The sequence below is a fragment of the Typha angustifolia genome, chromosome 9 (genome assembly GCF_048772165.1).
Source record: "Typha angustifolia cultivar Huaian chromosome 9, ASM4877216v1, whole genome shotgun sequence".
Classification (NCBI taxonomy): domain Eukaryota; kingdom Viridiplantae; phylum Streptophyta; class Magnoliopsida; order Poales; family Typhaceae; genus Typha; species Typha angustifolia.
Window position 1 is genome coordinate 12,293,526 of NC_133247.1, and position 17,205 is coordinate 12,310,730.

Sequence of the window (17,205 nt, forward strand, 5' to 3'; positions counted from 1 at the left end):
ATACTCTTAAAAAATAAGTTATACTAAGTCAACTCTAATAGAAAATTCTCTAAAAATCAAACTCAATATTTATACAGATAATCAAACTCACGGATTTAATCCTAACTTAGCAAGACCACTTAATTACAATAGTTGCTTCACATGATTTATATTAAATTTGCGTTTGTGTGCAATGAAAATATTCAAAATTATCTTTTAATAAATATTATCGTATTTCATGTTTTCACTCCCCACTCTCCACCTTCCTTAACCCACCTGCGCTTTGCTTCTGCTTAGATCCTCCTTCGTTTTCTATGAGAAACAACTCGACACTATCTAAATCCAATAAGATATTGGATATCGCCATTAGGTCCAAAACCGATTATATATTGATATTAGGGTTTGATTCTTTCTCAAAGAAAAAAAAATATTAGGGTTTGATTTTTGGGTATGTATGAAGTCAATCCAAGAAGCATGAGCATCCAATTGATTTTGGATCCTTTGTCACCCCTACTTATGATGAATATCTGGGCATGCATAATATTTTCGAAAGTGCCTCTATATTCTCTTAGAAAATTTTAAAGAGATGGCTTTTTTTTTTTTTTTTAGTTGAGAAATCAATTCTTTGTACAAACCCTCATCTTAAATAATGTTCTGGAAGCCATCTGTTTCTAGGTCTCTTACTAGTATTTAGCATCACAACAAGTTTAGCATTTCGAATTAATTCATCTTAGGTTACAACTTAGAAGTAGGATAAAAGATAATATAAGTAAAAAAAAAAAGTTCAGGAAATTAAGATGAAATATATAAAGAAAAGCCATTGAAGCAAAATGAGGGGATAAGTAATTATTTTCAATGGCAAGTTTATCCTGTTAAAGCTAATATAAGTCTCTGGAAACAATGATTCATCTCAACTAATCTTTAGAAATCATTGATAATAAGTTCAAAAAAGGCAGTCCTAAAGAGGGTAAAAAGAGTACACAAGGTTATTTCTTTTGTCCTTCAAAGAAACAAATCAAATAATTACCTACTAAAACTTTCTCTGGAATGAAGAGCTTATTATTCTCAATACTTCAGCTCTTGGCATACCAGCTGCCACAGCTTACTACCATTAGCAGAGTTGAAAACCATGATAAGTACAATTCAGAAGTGCTGCAATTATGGAAAAAGAAAGAAAACAAGATAGCCACTGGAAGCTTTTGAAAGATAAATGCAGCTATGAGTAAAGGTGGTCCTGTATGAATCAAGAAATTCTTTCATTGTATGCATCTCAGTACAATCTGATACAAATTAGTTAGCTTTTGAAACATAGACTATTGAAGAGGATGTTTGTAGTTTTAGACCAGAATGCCACGCCACCTTCCACGATGAAGAAGTTCAGGCATAAACTTCTGGACGATATACTATGGCCCTCCCAAATTGACTAAAAGCTTGCATCCTCTGTTGTTGGCCTCCGCAGGAAGTATCGCAAGCTATTAGCAAGCACCTACAAATGCACATTATTAAAATCAATATTCAACTCCATGCACTAGCAAGCAAGCTTTAAGAAGACCGTGAAATGAAAGATCAGTTATATGACAACTTTTAAGAGTAGCATTAGGTGGTGCAACCCAATGGTTGGTACGGGTCCCAAATCATGACATATAGACATAACAGGACGAGCTTCAATCTGTCTGCTTGAATCAGAATGGTTTTAGACATTAGTCGGTACTTGATACTTGATATTACCCACATTAATCTTCACGGCTTAAAGCTGGTTAGGAAATGGAGCCAACTAAACCACTTCACATGGAAAATAAAAAAGTGACATCTCAGTTTAAGAACACCAGCCAGTTCCTCTTGGATCAAGCTTGATCAACAACTAGCCAAACCCACATCTCTGTGCGCGAGAGATCATACAATGGCATGCTAGCAGTCCAGCAGACAACTTACTTGTTGCAAAGCCTTGATGAGGGGTTTACCCCTGTAGCTGACATGGAATTTTGCTTTGGCCAGTAATCCCTGTAAGCATGGAACTTTCAATAAACAAGATATTCACCATGAAGAATAATCTCAGCAAGAGAAATTATACCTCAGTGTCAAACTCCCCAGATTGGACTGTTATGTTTATGTCGGTGATGATCTTAACAAGATCAACCAGCAATCCAGGACGATCAGCTGCTTCCACCACTAGTAAGCTGAAAACATAATAATCATGTCAAGACAAGTATCATGTAGTCTTACCACACATGTTGTGAGATATAACGGCTTCTAATCACATATTCATGATACCCTCCATGATATGGTTTTCTGTGTCAGTTTACATTTTGTCTCACTTTTACTCCAGGGAAAGATAAGCCTCAATCCAAAAAAGAAAACCATCATTTCTAGGGGATTATAGATATTTGCTTTTATAAAAAATTTGGAAGATTGCTTATACTGTGACCAATTAATTAAAAAAACCGTTTGAATAAATCAAAAATTTGTACCTATTGTGTTGAACATGTTCATATGTTTTTAGTCTCTTTATGCAAACAATTAATTAAGCAAAAGATAATAGTGGGTTACTCAGATGAAAATCAAATCCATGCAACCAAGAGCCAGATAATGTTCAGGCTTTCAGATACATATGAATTATGTACAATACTATACATCTTAATAAAGCATGCGCTTGCTAATCGAAACAATGATTAGGCAAAAGGAAAGGCATGTGCATGTAAACTTTAATAATATCACTATAAGTTGATGGGCGTGAAAGACCATCATAACAAATATCCATACAATATGGGCTGATAACTAACTGGGGAAACAAATGCACAAATATATTTTCTACAAATGAGAGGTGAGAAATGTACACAATGAGCAAAGTATCCATACCTTCTGTCAGGACCATCATCATATATGTATATATGGGTTGCAATATCCACATCAACCTGATCATGTAAAAGAGTGGATGAGAACTTAAGTGCATAACACAGAATATAAGAAGCCTGGTGGTTTTGTGACCAATCAAAGCAATTTTTCCTTCTTCTTTTTCTGAATGACAACAATAGGGCACGTAAATGACTTATAGACCCTATTTATTTATGACATATAAGCAATAAGCAAAGTATGGCAAGATGCCTTCTCTTTACCTCAGTGAGCAAGCAAGCATAGGCCATAAAATATGGCTTAGCTGGAACTTGGAATATTAGGAAAATGCATACAAAGGCATTGTTCAATTGAAACAAACATAGCACTCAAATATGGTAAATCCTCAAGTGATTGCCTAATGCCTGTGAAGAGCAAAGGAAAAGATATATATGAAAAGAGATCTATAACTGGCATAAATTCTGTTACAGATGAAACTGTAATGCATGAAGGAACTTGATTTAAACGGACAAATTTGCAAGAAGATGGTCTTATGAAAAAGGAAGAAAGAATGACACATTTTAAAATTATAGGGATATGTCAATGACACTTAAAAAAGTTAAAATCATATTTCTGGTGATGCTTCTTGGTACCAAAGATTTCCACAGGAGGTTCAAATAAATTGAGCCACAAGGACTCATCAACTCGGAAGTAGTAGGGGAACCTCAGAACATAACATAGGCTTCCACTGGCTGTTACTGCAAGTGCTCATTTACCTTGTTATCTTAGACCACAAATAGTATAACATTTATTAGTCCATGAAGAGAGGCTTTTCTTAGGTAATACTACTAAATATGTGACCGGTGAAAGTATAGAAATCCAGAGTACTATAATCAGATATTCCAATGTACTCTTATTCCTGAAGTCAGAAATAAATAAGCATATTAGCAAAATGCATGAGAAAAATCACGATTAGCTAACATAGAAGCTTTTTGCCAAACTTGGAATTTGTTTTGATTACTAAAGTATTTACTTATCAGAAGAACATATTAAGTACCTGTTGGGAAGGTGGTTCAACTCCAAAAGTTGCTCCCATAGCCAATTGGCTGCTAGACTCCTAATCATCCAATTACAGGATCAACAAAAGCTTTTCAACAAATAAAATTATAACTAATTTATAAAAGATTAATTTCTCTAAGGTCCACTAATTACCGGATGATACTCGATCATGTTGTTAATAATCGTCAAGCGGATTGCTTCTAACAACTCGGGGTCATCAACCTTGCGGCCAGTAGAACTGCAAGGTATCTTCTCAATGAGTTGAGCAACAACCGATACACAATAAATGCGATTAAAAAAAATTTGTCTTTAAGAGTAACAGCAAAGTTAAACAAATTTTCTTGAAAATTTCATTTATATTCCTACTGTGCATAGGAAAAGAGAGAAACTCACACTTTAGTGATAGCAAATTTGTTGTGCTTCCCAGAAGAGTCCAGATAGACATTTGCCTTGACAACATTGAGCCCTAGATTCTTAAGCGAATTCATCTTAAGAATAATGGAAATAGAATGTCAGCTGAGTTAGACGAGAAACTCATAATACCAATTCTTTCTTAATGATAAAATGATAAAATTATCTTATTGATGCCACGTACAGTGTCAAGAAGAGTCCCAAGGCGATCCCCAAAGGTTATCTCCACAATAGTTGCATCCGGATCTGAATCCTGATCTATTATAACTTTTGGAGTAGGAACTGTATCAGTGTAACTAGAACTTCCATCCTGTTAACCCAAAAATATGAACAATTGGATGCAACTCCAACCACCTCCATGAGAGCAAAAATTATTCCATACCTCAACAGCTGTTGGGGATGTAGCTTTAGGAACATTCAGGGCCAGAAATGTTGATAATCTAGCAAAATCACAAGACCAAAATCAGCACAAACAGAAGTAATAAATCACAATTCAATTAAACCCATTTGGGCCAATCGACGCTTGCACGAACCCAAGAACTAATCCTTATACATCAGTATCAATGGACAAAACGAATCAGCACTCGACTCCACTTGATCCGAAGCAATAAAAGATCAAATTAAGCAAGACCCAGATGAGAAATCGGAGGCCCAACCTCGTCTTCGCCTGCGCCGGGGCGATAAATTGGAAGCCCCGATAGGAGAAGCATCTCACGCACGGCTTGAAGCCGTAGCACACCCGGAGGCACCCGGAAACCATGGCCACAGCCATTTATCCTCACGGTGGAGAAGAAGAGCAACTACCCAAATGCCCAAATAGCCCAAAATGGCTTCTTCTCCTCCTCGCCCTCCTCCGCTAGCTACGAAGGCCACCACCCAAGTGAGGGAAGAGCCATGGGAGAGTGTTATATCTCCCTATCCATGGGCATGGGGTTGGGGTTTACCTCACCTTACCTGTCTCTGTCTAAGCCTCTCCCATAACTTCTCCAACGCCCTTTCTAGCCCCCTTTTCTTTTTCATAAAAGGCTATGTGAATTACATTTCACTCCCATACGTTTCCCTATTTATATTTTGGTCCTCATATTTTTGGACTTCCTCTTAAAAATACTCTCGACTTAACTGAGAATGGAATCCAAAATATAAATACTGAAAAGTTAAGGGGTGAAATACTAAAATTCATCATAAAAATCTTTCTCCAGTTGTTACTTCCGAATAGGATGCGGATCTTCTTTAACAGATTCGGATTCCCGATCCCATTAAGTTGATAAGAGAAAATTCGAACTTCTATGGATAATGAAAAAAGAATTAATTAATTCGTAAATTTTCTATTTAAGACCGATAAATAAATTATTGGCCCACATCCAACAAAATTCGGACACGGAATTAGTTATCCGACAAGCGAGTTGATAAATTTGGATAGGTCTGAGTGCGTCATTGATTGCGTGCCGATGGCTTCCATTGTGCCCCAAGGTAAATGCACCAAGACTGTTGGATCTGAGAGGGAGTGTGATCCAACGGTAAGGGTTATAGTAGTGCAGAGAGGGTTAATTACATTGAGGGGACCCCAGAACTTTACAATATCACCCCTAAGTACCCTAAATGTCATTCTTCCGTTAGTATATTGTCAGAAAAATTGGGCGACTCGGCTTAAGTAACAGTTATATCTAGGGGTGAAAACGGATCGGATACGGATCGGATAGTGCTTAACTCATATCTGGATCCGTATTTTTAGTTTGGATACGGATATTGGACGGATAGCAAAATTTAAAACCATATCCTAACTAAACGGAGAAACAGATCTTAAACGGATATTGATTGAATTTAAAATAATTATAATAAGCAAACTAAAAATTGTAAATTATTTTAAAAAATATACGGATAAACGGATATCCGATATCCGATATAACTTAAGTAACAGTTATATCAGATAATTCTAGATAACCTAAATGCTCCTTCGCTCCTTTTCGTCACCATATTATTCTCTCCCTCTCTCCTCAAGTTACCACTTCGCATTGGAGGGGGAGACCGCGGCAAGCTTACCTCGCATGGTAGGGGAGGCGACAGAAGAGAAGAGAGAAGAGAGTAGGAGAGAGAATTAATATTTTAAATTATTTTTTAATAAATAATATTGTGATATATTGTCACAAAGTTTGCGAGTAACATTATAACCTAAAAAAGTTTAGAGGGTCTAGGTGAAAACTTGATATAGTTCAGGGGTGTTGACGTAATTAACCGTAGTGCAAAATTAGGCTTATGTAAAGTATTGGGCTGGAATTGGGCCGTGGGCTTCGTTGGGCCCCACTTATGGGCTCCTTCCACTTCGTAGAGAAATCTCTCGCTCTCGCAGTCTCGCTCTCCCCTCTCCTCCTTCCACCACGACGCCACCATTAGACACCGACATCGGTAGGCCGTGGTCCCTCCTCTCCCAATCTCGCTATCTAGGTTTAGGGCCCGAGACGCGTCGAGGTAAAGTAGATTCTTTCCTTCTTCCTCCGATCAGAACCGATCCTTCTTCCCCGTGAATTCTCGGTTGTATTCCGTTGTCTGTAGTCGTTTCCCAGCTGAATCTAGGGTTTCTGGCCTCTTTGGGGGGTTTGTGTGATCTGATTATGGTTAGTGAGACGAATTGTGATTTTCTTTTAGATTTTAATAAATATCGAAGCGCATAGTTTGTGTTCTACTCATCTTTAACTAGCTTTAGGCATATTATGGGGCTAGAGTTAGAAGACAACTGCTGCCATCATCAAGCTCAGCAACTCTTCTTCTTTAGTAGTTAATCATGTAGAACTCCCAAAGGATGAGACGATTTGCTAAGGCTTTATTATGTCCTGTTGATGAGAGTGTAGTCTTTTGATCTTCTTTCTTTACCTGTTCACATATTCACCTACATCTGGGCAACACATATATTATATATCATCCATCTGTTTTGTTTTACAACAAGTAGAGAGAGAAAAGTACACGATTTGATTGCATAATTTGCATTAGAAGAAAAAAAAGAGAGAAGATGATGTCATGAAATTTTTCCATGGTTGATTTGTTGACATACGATGTCATGAAATTGTCACACTGTATATTTAGATTCTTTAGGACCTGTTAGGATGATTAAAGAAGTTTTTTAAACACTAAATTCGCAGTAAGCTTTGGCAAATTATGATAGTATCCTCTGTAACTTAGATGAAGCATTACAAATGCCTTTATAAAGGCGTCTCTGTTTTATCAAGTATTGATCCACCCTTTTGGATGGATAGATCAATATTCAATACCCATCTATTATTTGGGTCTGTTTCATTGTGCTGTATTAATTGCCTTTTATTCTGTTCTGCCCCTCAGTTGGTAGATTCATAATAATGTTTGCACTTTGCAGAAGATTTTACAATTTGATGTATTAAGTACATGCATATTTCTTTTCTTCTTTTTCAATGAGCAGGTGCTATGAAGTTCAAGCCAATTTGCATGTTTCTCTAGGATAGTTCGTCATGGCTTCTGGTATCTCTCACAAGAGAGCATTTGAGCCCAGCTCTTTGGACTTGGAAGACTTACAGTTGAATAGCAATTGGGAAGATGCGATTTGCCCCATATGTTTGGAGTTTCCACATAACGGGGTTCTTCTCCTTTGCTCTTCACACAAGAAAGGCTGTAGAACATTTATGTGTGATACTGACCAAACTCATTCAAATTGTCTTGATCGCTTCAAAATAGTACATGGAGTGCCTTCTGCTCTAAGGGGTAGTGCAAATGGGTCTTCTTCTGAGGGTGTTCGAGCTATTAGCTCAAATACTGACAGCCATCCAACTTGTCCTCTGTGTAGAGGAGAGGTAACAGGATGGATAGTCATTGATGAGGCCCGTCAGCATCTGAACATGAAAAGGCGATGCTGCGAAGAGAAACTGTGCTCCTATGTTGGCAACTATAGGGAGCTGCAACAGCATGCCAAACAAGAGCACCCCCATTCACGGCCATCAGAGATAGATCCTGGGCAACAGCAAGATTGGGCTAATTTCCAGGAATCTTCAGAAATCATAGACATCTTAAGTACTATCCATTCAGAAGTGCCAAATAGTGTAGTTTTGGGGGATTATGTCGTTGAGTATGGCGATGACAGTGGAGATGAGTATGAAGATTTTCCTGGTGATGATGGCAATTGGTGGACCTCTTGTATCCTGTATCATGTTTTTGACAACTTCAGGACTTCTAGAAACCGGTGGAGATCAAGATCCAGTGGAATTGGGAGAAGTTTTCAGAGACCAAGCTATGTTGCTTCTGTTGATGACGATTCTACATCATCAGTAGGAATATCAGAGTCTAATCTTGATGAAACGGATGACGAGTTTGGAGGGGCAGCTAGCGCTGTTGGAACAACATTGATAAGAAGCAATAGCCGACGCAGGTTATATATGGCTATTGTTATTTACCTTTGGTTCACATTCTTGACTTTATATTTGTGGCATTATAAGAAAATGGATTTGCTTGGCCCTTTGCTTTCTTTCTGCCTGAGACTAAAACAGCATCTGAATTTGTTGGTCCTTGATTGTTTCAATTAGAAGTGCCTGTCTTTCTTGTCATGGAAAATGTACATCTGTATAGTTAGTATGAAGCATCAAAGTCTTAAACTATTGCAAGATCAGTCTCACATAATAATATATGAGTTTATCACTGTCACCGAGAACTTCTGGATACTGAAATAAGTACTAGTCCTGTTGTTTAACTTCATTTAATTGTTGTAACTATTTATGCCTCATTCATTTCATCATTTGTTAAAATATCATTTTTTATGTTTTAGAGAATCAACTGTGTCCCTTCATCGCCTCAACTCAAGGTTTATGACCTTACAGATGGAAGTGATTAGGAAAAACTTATCCTTTTGAATGATTTTTGTCATTTATGCTAGTATCCTCTCTTGTACTTAATCTCCCTTGCTGACATTTCCTTCCACGTTGCAGCTATCGAAGACGCCGGTCTCGCTTACAGGACACGTAGGAATACTTGGTCAGTGATACCTGTTCTATGGGGAATATCTAAATCTTTACTGGACCACTGGTTGATAATAATCACTGCACAATGCTATATTGTGAATAAAATGATATTTCATGGCGTCCATTCTCTCTCTCTTTCTAAAAAAAAAAATCCTGCATTCTCGAGTTGTCTCTTTGATCTGTAAAATGTGATATTCTCATATTACGATTTCATAGCTTTGTGGTGATTTTCTTCACTGTTTCCTGTTAGGCTAATCTTCTGATACTTTGGTTTTTGTTCCTGATGTCCTCCTGATCTCGATCAGTGCATAAGTCCAAAGCCATTTAATAATAAGTACCGGATGTAGCATGAGAATTTCCGGAGTTACTGAATTGCAATAGTTCTTTTTACCTCCTTTCTTCTAGTTGCTAGTTCTTAAGAGAGATTTGTTATTATATGTTCAAGGATAGATAGTCCTTATACCAATTCAAGTTTTCTTTTCTCTTTTGAATTTATAGGCAGTGCAAATAGTTTTAATAGCACTACTAATGAATTATAATTATATGGATCCCTTAGGTTATGTGAAATTTAGAATATATATATATATATTGTAGAATAGTAATAATCTGTCATCTAACTTTAGGAAGTTGGGAGGGTATCTATTTATGATCTAAGAAGTCACTAGTTCAAGTCTAACTCTAAGTAAATTTATTATTTGAATTTAGTTGTTGATTCTGCAGCTTAGCTTAGCTCGGTGGCTCAACTCAATTCGACTCAATTTAATAGCTTAACCATTTGTTGGCTTGGAGAAGCGGCTTAGAGCAATAGCTAGTCAACAATTAGTTAGGAGTAGTGTCTCGGTGGTATAATGACTTGATGCTTAGATTGTATGGCTTTGCATATTGGCTAAGTGTTTTTTAATCAAAGATGAGTTGACTTTTTGTCTAGCCTATAACTCTCTTAAATGATATGATGTCAAAAGAAAAAAAAAAAGAATTATAGTAATAATCTTTCTAATTTTTCTTGAACTAAGAAATCATTGGTTGGGCATTAATAAATGCCAATGAAGTCTATGTTATAAAGAGGAAGAACCTACTTTTCAATTCTCATGCTTAAAGAAGACCATGAGGTCAAAAATTGTAAGAGAGAATTTCGGGAGGCCAGAATGAATGTTAACTGGGTGTAAGTATTGAGATGTAATGTTGCAGTCTCTTCAGTCATATACCAGCTATAATACTCTGGATGGCAATTGGTAAGTTGGATTTTGATATTTGTAAAGTTTCACAAATTTTATGTATAATTGGCTCTTTCTTCTTCTTTTTTCTTTTCTTTTCTTTTTTCTTTTGAGGGAGAGAAGTGGAAACTTCATGATGATTACTTGGCATTAGCATTCAATCTGAGAGATACTCATACAAGATGAGTTCATTGGCTGTATGATTGTTAGTTATTTAGTAAGAATATGTCTTGTCTGAAATATTGAGCTAAAGATGCAGACTATCTAATCCCTTGTTCTCTTTGTTATAAGCACACTATTTACCAATGATTGAGACCCATTAAAAGATTAAGCTCTATCTAGCTGACTCCCTAATACTACAAGGAGTAAGATATTGGATGAATGGTGAACAGGTTGTCTGGCCTGCATAACCTCTTAAGTTTAAACAACAACAAAGGGAACAGCCAAACCTCCCTTTCTAAAACTAAGTGAAGGTCCCCCCCCCAACAACCAAAGGAAGTGACTTTTTATAGTCCTTAATTTTGACTAGTGACCCACTTTGCCTACCCTTCTGTCACAGAAAGTCACTGTCTTTGTAAGTATAGAATGTGAAAGATCTTGCAAGAATCTCTCATGGGCATGTGTATAAATTTAAAAGAAGGCACCACAAGTTTAGGGGAGGGAGAGAGAGAAAGAAAAGAGAGATGGTATTATATCAAAGCTTGTCAGATTTTGGTCAAACATTTTGATGGAGGAATCAGAAGACTAGATTTGAATTACCACCTAGTAAAAGGACATAGATACATTGCATGGTGGTGGTGTAGCTTTAATATGATTATTGAACTAGTTGGCAACTACTCTAGTGAGGGGGGGAAGAACCATAGATTAATATATTCTCCCCTTGTCCTGCATTCATCTCAAAACACACTTCTATAATTTGGGTTTGCTATTTTGAACCCCTTATGGGGGGGATAAAGAGGACAACTGAAGGACACCCCTCAGCCATGAAGGGGAAGAAGATCTCAGTTGTCTCCTATAATTTATTCTAGGGATTTGTTTCATTTCACACCCTACATTATTTCTTTACTTTGGTTTATACTTATCTTCTCACTACTTTTATTTCATTCTTATAGTTTTGAGCAAATTATAGTTAACCATTCTTATAGTTATCCTGCCATAAAGAGGTTTTTATTTTCTTACTGTTGAACATAATTTATACTTTTTATTCAAACCCTAGGATATTTTCTATGATCTTATTGAAATAGTAAAATAATAACAATGTAAACTGAAGAAACACATAATATAGGGTGTGAAATGCACACACACACACACACACACACAGAAAATTTAAAAGTGAGGTGCATGGAAAGGCGTGCAGAGGAACAAAATGAGCTGTGCCCTTTGTAAGTGGTAAGTGTGAATGGACGAGCCTGAGATTAAACTGTGCAGCCATTAAACGCCACATTAGTTGACCAAGGAGGCTCTCTCTCTCTCTCTCTGGTCAACAATGGTTACAAGGAATATTTCGTGGAGATGGTAAGCATTTAAGAGAGAGAGAGAGAATCATGTTGGTGTGGTTTCATTCAAGAATTCCAGTGCAGACATTATGGAAATTAAGTATGAAAAGTTAACAAAGTTTCCAAGGTAATTAATTATATATATATATATATATATAGTTTAATCTCCTGTGGTTTGATTTAATTTTAACTATCCCATATATTTTAAGCTTAACCAATTAGAGGTTTATCCAAGTTGTACTCGATAGTCAATCATTAACGAAGATGTAGAAAGACTTAATTACCTCCGTATAAATTATTAGACATTTGAACGATTACTTTAAGATAAGAAATTTAACAAGCCCAACTTGGTTTAGACAGCAAAGAGATTAAGTGATTTAAGTTTAGAATTCAAGGATATAAGATTATTTGTTCCTTAATTAATTCCAAGCTCCCAGGCACTACTATATTCAACTTTTCACATACTTCATATATATATATATATAATATTAACCAAACCTATAACTTCACTTTCTAATTAGGAAGCACAACTAGGCCATAGGTTTGTTGCATTCGTTAAGAGTGGATCCATCTATGTAGTGACTTCCTCTTGGTACTTTCTATAGGCAGTTTCTCCAGACTTTCAGGAACATTTCCTTGGCTGCAATATGGGAACTTCTAACAAGAATATATACTATATTCTTAAGTTGATCGGTTATCTAACCGTTTAAGCTTAGAGATTAGAGCATTAGTTAAAACCTAGCTACATCTACTGTTTGATTAGTTAATATCCGAGAATATGCCTATGATGCAACGTTTTTCATTTCTCTAATTAATGAACTATATATGTATGCACTAGAGCAGACTCAATTATATGATCGAACCCCTCTTTATCATAGTCGTTTTCATTTGGAAAGTACCATAGAATGACATTGACGTATATGAATAAAAACTTATCTTTTGACTGATAGAATGATATAGAGTTTTTGACCAGACTGGAAATGGTTTATCCTCTAAACTTAATATTAAAAGGGTGTCAGTTTTGAACATATATATCAGCTACTACCGTATAGTATTTTTCTGATCTTATTAGTATATAAGTATAGAGAGAGATGATCGTTAATTGGATAAGTTAAAGATAAATTAGAGAGAAATACCAGATTCTGATCTTGATATTTTTCTCTTTCCTCACATATTCTCATATTTATACGTATTTCTTATATAATGCGCATATGAGATCAATGCTTTATATTTGAGATAAAATACGAAAAAAGATTAGTGTTTTAGCTGTTACATAAGACACCGAAGAATTTAGTGTTTTATTACTGGGATTTATACCTGTTTAGAGAGTTTTTGACCAAACTATCCAAACATTTTTCCACGTTAGTAAAACCGTTACCACTACGGCAACTTCCAAATATAAGTGGCTGATCAGGTCTGTGATTTATATTAAGATTTAGGGGATAATTTTGTATATAAGTTATCTTTTGGTTGAATAATTTTCAAATATAAATTGTTGAACACAGAGAAACCAACTTATAAGAATAATTCACCCGGCCTTTAACACTTATTGTAGATTATTTGAGTAAATAATTAAATCTGTGACGAGGGCTAGCTTGGTAAAAGAAAAAAAAAATTGAAAAGAGATGCATGTTTAAAGTGCTTATCATCCCTGCCACTGCTTCTGCTGCAGTACTAAGGGGTTGCAGAGTTATTGCAGGAAAGAATGAAAAGAATATTACTCAGTGCAGAATTAAAGCTTCTCTTGACCATTAGCAAAACTTCGTACGTACGTATCCCATGTTAATTAGTCCTATCACTCTCAGTTTTGTTCTCTTTCTATAGTGATCAGTACATGTCAGTCCCACATCTCTCCAGATCTCTCTCTCTTTCTAGATCTCATCTACATATATATTAATATATATATATCACTCAATCCCATAAAGAGCTGTATGCAAAGCTGCAGCATCAGAAGTTGCACCCTGGTAACTGTAGAGATAAGGAGCAGTAGTATTACTCCAGCTTCCCATAGTATTGGAGTTCTCATAGCTTCCATCTCCCATAACCACAGGGGCAGCATAAGGAATACTATTAGAATTAGATGATGAGCTCCTACCTTGAACCACTGCACCACTACTCCACATGACACTACTTCCACCTGAGAAATCCATGTTTATTGTACCTGATCCAAATCCTTCATATCCTGATGATGGATTATAATGCTGCTGCTGCTGCTGCTGGTGTTGTTGTTGTTGTTGTTGTTGTTGGTATTGGTGGAGAGCAAGTAGAGACCAGTAGTCTTGGCCTGGCTCTCCGGCTACTACGGTCGCGGAGACTACTCCGTTGCCGGCTGCCGACGTCGAAGACTCTGAGCCTTTGGAGGAGCTCTTTGTCGACACGCCGCCGATGGGGAGATCGCTGTTGAGGATGCTGTCGACGTCGTAGCGGCTCATGTCGAAGTTTGTCACGGCGTTAAGCCCTCGGAATTTGATCGCCGCGATGTCGTAGGCCTCTGCTGCTTCCTCTTGTGTGCCTAAAATTAAATCACAATATTTGTACATTTTTAAGAGGTCGTACCTACTACTTATACTATGATCCAATGTTGGATCCTCTACAAGGTCTTGTGTTAACTACTTACTGAAAGTCCCAAGGTACAGATCTTTGTTTCCAGCCACTCTTCCAATCCTCGCCTGCCATCTTCCATGTTGATGGTGCCTATACATACGAATGTTACCAGATCAATATCGCTTCCATTAATTTTTTTACTAAAAAATAGACAATGTATCATATTTTCTAGAATAATGTATAAAAGAAGTTAATAATATATTACTTCACCTGGTAACTCCTCTATAGATGGATGCACCTCTGGAGAACCCACTACTCTTCCTATAGAGAAAATAAAGAATTAATAGAGAGAAAGAGAACACACAGATGCCACGCATGCATGTCATGTCCATGTACGTGCTACATGTGCATGCATGCATGTACGTACGTACGTACGTACGTGCAAACTGCATGCATGTACCTTCGAATGGAAGCAACGAACTCCTGACGTGTCATCGACTTCATCTCCTCCACCTCCTTCTCGTAGTTTGACACCTATACGGTATAACATACGGACATTTTTAGAATACCGGTTTTGCCCTCGCAGGGGTGTCGGGAGGTGGGGGAAGAGGGCGGTCACCTACCGGGAAGTTGGTGGTGGTGTTCGGACCCCAGTACTTGAGAGCTGCGAGGTCGTACGCTCTCGCCGCCTTTTCCTCCTTATCGTATCCTCCTACGTGTTTGTATAAATTATTTTCGACATTTTTTAAATAAAATAAATGGTGATGAGAAAAAACGAAAGTTACCCAAGTAGACTGCGATCGGGAGACGAATCAGGACGCGCCACGTAGCGAGGATGGAAAGATTGAGCACGTTAGAAAGGAGGAGCGGCGTGATATTGAGGATGCGCCGGAACCGGCGCATGTTAGTAAGGAGAGGGGGGGGCGCTCACCTTGGCGGCCTTTCCGACTCTGTCCCTCCCGGCGGCAGCTGTTGTCCCAAAGATGCGCCTCGTAGCGTCCCGTCCACCGATGCCTTTTTACGAAAATGCCCCCCTCTTTAGTAGTGTGAGAGAAAAAAAGAATTCCTCCCCCTCTTCCCATTATACATCTATGACTACTACTACTACTACTGCTACTTCTGCGTACATAGATATATATATATATACCTCGTGACTCCGCGGTATATAGAAGTCCTCTGCCCGAACGTCTCCGACCTCCTCGTCGGCTCCTCCGCCGCCACCTCCGTTGCAGATGCAATCGTGACGTCACTCGTCCCATTCTTCTCTCCCGGGAAGCCACGTAGGAATCCGGCGGCGATGCTCCCGAGCTCAGAGCCGAAGGCTTCTTGGTCTCCTCCTCCTCCGCCGCCGCCGCCGCCGCCGCCGAGGAAGTCCTCCAGCTTTGGCTCCTCTTCTTCTCCACCTACAAAGAGAGGGAGAGAAAGAGACAGATCGCTGTGAGGACAAGGATTAATACGAAGTTATAAGGAGGAAGGAAGGAAGTATCTATATATAAAAAAGAACCATGGTGAGGGTGAGTAGGAGGAGGAGGAGGAGCAGTGGAGAAGGCTTCTAAGAGGCCAGGATGGTGAGCGAGAGAGAAGGAAAGCCAGTTAGAGTTCATCTCCATGTGTAGTAGTGTAGTCTGAGTTGTGAGATGGAGAAGAAGAAGAAGAAGAAGAAGAAGAAGAAGAAGAGTACTTAAGGAGACATAGATATGGAAAGGAGAGCATAAGGGGGAGAGAGAGAGAGAGAGCACGAGGGTCGAGGAGGGGTTATTTAAAGAAAGGTTTCGTTAAGATAAGACGAGAGGGAATAATTAATTAGTTAAGTTGGAATAAGATAAGAGGCGAGATTAGGAGGAGGGACAACTGGTAGCTTTTAATCGGCCGCGTGGGCGGTCTCCTTGACCACAAACTGTAGCCATGTTGTGCCGCAGGAACACTTTAAGTATTGTGATATATAGGACAAACCTTTGAGTTTTTAGTAAGTATATCTTTCAATAAAATATCTATTATTTTGCAATATTTATCACAAGCACCCTAACTTTTGCTTTTACTATAGTTCGCACCCTGTCGAATGTAAATTTAGCATTCAACCCCTTCATTTTACCTTTACTCCCTCAAAGATATCTTTGAGTTAATTTTACCCCAGCTTCATCTAATGCAATAGAGAATGTTGTGTTACTCTAGCTAATTGACATATAGATGAGTTAGATTAAGTATTAACTAAACCAATCTTCTCCTCCTCTCTTCATAGCACCCAGCCACTTTTCTCTTCCATCTTAACTAAACCAATAAATAGCTCTGTTCCTCCTTCCCCCTCATCAACTTTTCCCTCCCTTTTAGCATCTCTCACCACTCACCTCAAATTATAAACTTTGCTGTGATACTTGTTAGTTTGCATGGAAATATTGTTCAGATTGAAACTTCTATTGTGTTAAGGTATCCATGGGAAAAGGAAGGGATTATTTTCCTTCTTTCTTTTCATTTCAAACCTTGATCCCTGAATTTTCACTTAAATCACAGAAAAGAATCTACCCTGGATGATTTCCAAAGGCCAAAATTACAACTACATAGATTGCCTAGCTAGGTTATTATTTTAGTATTGTATCCAAATTATAAGGGTCAGGTTATATATATTATATAATGCAAAGATAGTGGTGGGGACTCAATTTTTTTTAATATACAAATCACTATTCACATGTTTATTACGTTGGA

The 17,205-nt window shown here is 37.7% G+C and overlaps 3 protein-coding genes across 4 annotated transcripts; 1 reads left to right on the plus strand and 2 right to left on the minus strand.

Annotated features, from left to right (window-relative positions):
• Window positions 1-1,218: 1,218 nt before the first annotated feature.
• LOC140767366 (ACT domain-containing protein DS12, chloroplastic-like) lies at window positions 1,219-5,253 on the minus strand. Its single transcript, XM_073107239.1, has 10 exons — window positions 4,935-5,253; window positions 4,661-4,718; window positions 4,463-4,588; window positions 4,261-4,355; window positions 4,021-4,105; window positions 3,866-3,925; window positions 2,836-2,891; window positions 2,051-2,156; window positions 1,912-1,980; window positions 1,219-1,465 (listed from the first exon to the last, which is right to left on the minus strand). The coding sequence occupies exons 1-10, from the start codon at window positions 5,048-5,050 to the stop codon at window positions 1,403-1,405; spliced, it is 834 nt and encodes a 277-aa protein (XP_072963340.1). The 5' UTR covers window positions 5,051-5,253; the 3' UTR covers window positions 1,219-1,402.
• Window positions 5,254-6,587: 1,334 nt separating this feature from the next.
• Window positions 6,588-9,487, plus strand: LOC140767608 (uncharacterized). 2 transcript variants are annotated; one of them, XM_073107592.1, is made up of 3 exons: window positions 6,588-6,744; window positions 7,706-8,665; window positions 9,219-9,487. In XM_073107592.1, exons 2-3 carry the CDS (start codon window positions 7,755-7,757, stop codon window positions 9,253-9,255), a joined length of 948 nt encoding a protein of 315 aa, XP_072963693.1. In that variant the 5' UTR covers window positions 6,588-6,744; window positions 7,706-7,754; the 3' UTR covers window positions 9,256-9,487. The 2 variants fall into 2 exon arrangements, with proteins under 2 accessions (XP_072963693.1, XP_072963694.1); XM_073107593.1 differs by lacking the exon at window positions 6,588-6,744 and adding an exon at window positions 6,751-6,890.
• Window positions 9,488-13,686: 4,199 nt separating this feature from the next.
• Window positions 13,687-16,201, minus strand: LOC140767346 (AP2-like ethylene-responsive transcription factor AIL5). Its single transcript, XM_073107213.1, has 9 exons — window positions 16,010-16,201; window positions 15,653-15,908; window positions 15,437-15,519; window positions 15,291-15,299; window positions 15,129-15,217; window positions 14,966-15,039; window positions 14,776-14,826; window positions 14,579-14,655; window positions 13,687-14,473 (listed from the first exon to the last, which is right to left on the minus strand). Exons 1-9 carry the CDS (start codon window positions 16,113-16,115, stop codon window positions 13,869-13,871), a joined length of 1,350 nt encoding a protein of 449 aa, XP_072963314.1. The 5' UTR covers window positions 16,116-16,201; the 3' UTR covers window positions 13,687-13,868.
• Window positions 16,202-17,205: the final 1,004 nt, after the last annotated feature.

Excerpts from the sequence above, each read along its gene's own strand:
- LOC140767366 (XM_073107239.1), bottom strand. The coding sequence starts at position 5,050 with ATGGCTGTGGCCATGGTTTCCGGGTGCCTCCGGGTGTGCTACGGCTTC. Across the intron at positions 4,106-4,260 it reads AAATTTGCTATCACTAAAGT|TTCTACTGGCCGCAAGGTTG; the intron begins GTGAGTTTCTCT and ends GATACCTTGCAG. Across the intron at positions 2,157-2,835 it reads GATGATGGTCCTGACAGAAG|CTTACTAGTGGTGGAAGCAG; the intron begins GTATGGATACTT and ends TTATGTTTTCAG.
- LOC140767346 (XM_073107213.1), bottom strand. The coding sequence starts at position 16,115 with ATGGAGATGAACTCTAACTGGCTTTCCTTCTCTCTCGCTCACCATCCT. Across the intron at positions 15,040-15,128 it reads ACACCACCACCAACTTCCCG|GTGTCAAACTACGAGAAGGA; the intron begins GTAGGTGACCGC and ends TATACCGTATAG. Across the intron at positions 14,474-14,578 it reads TCTGTACCTTGGGACTTTCA|GCACACAAGAGGAAGCAGCA; the intron begins GTAAGTAGTTAA and ends ATTTAATTTTAG.
- LOC140767608 (XM_073107592.1), top strand. The coding sequence starts at position 7,755 with ATGGCTTCTGGTATCTCTCACAAGAGAGCATTTGAGCCCAGCTCTTTG. Across the intron at positions 8,666-9,218 it reads AGAAGCAATAGCCGACGCAG|CTATCGAAGACGCCGGTCTC; the intron begins GTTATATATGGC and ends TCCACGTTGCAG.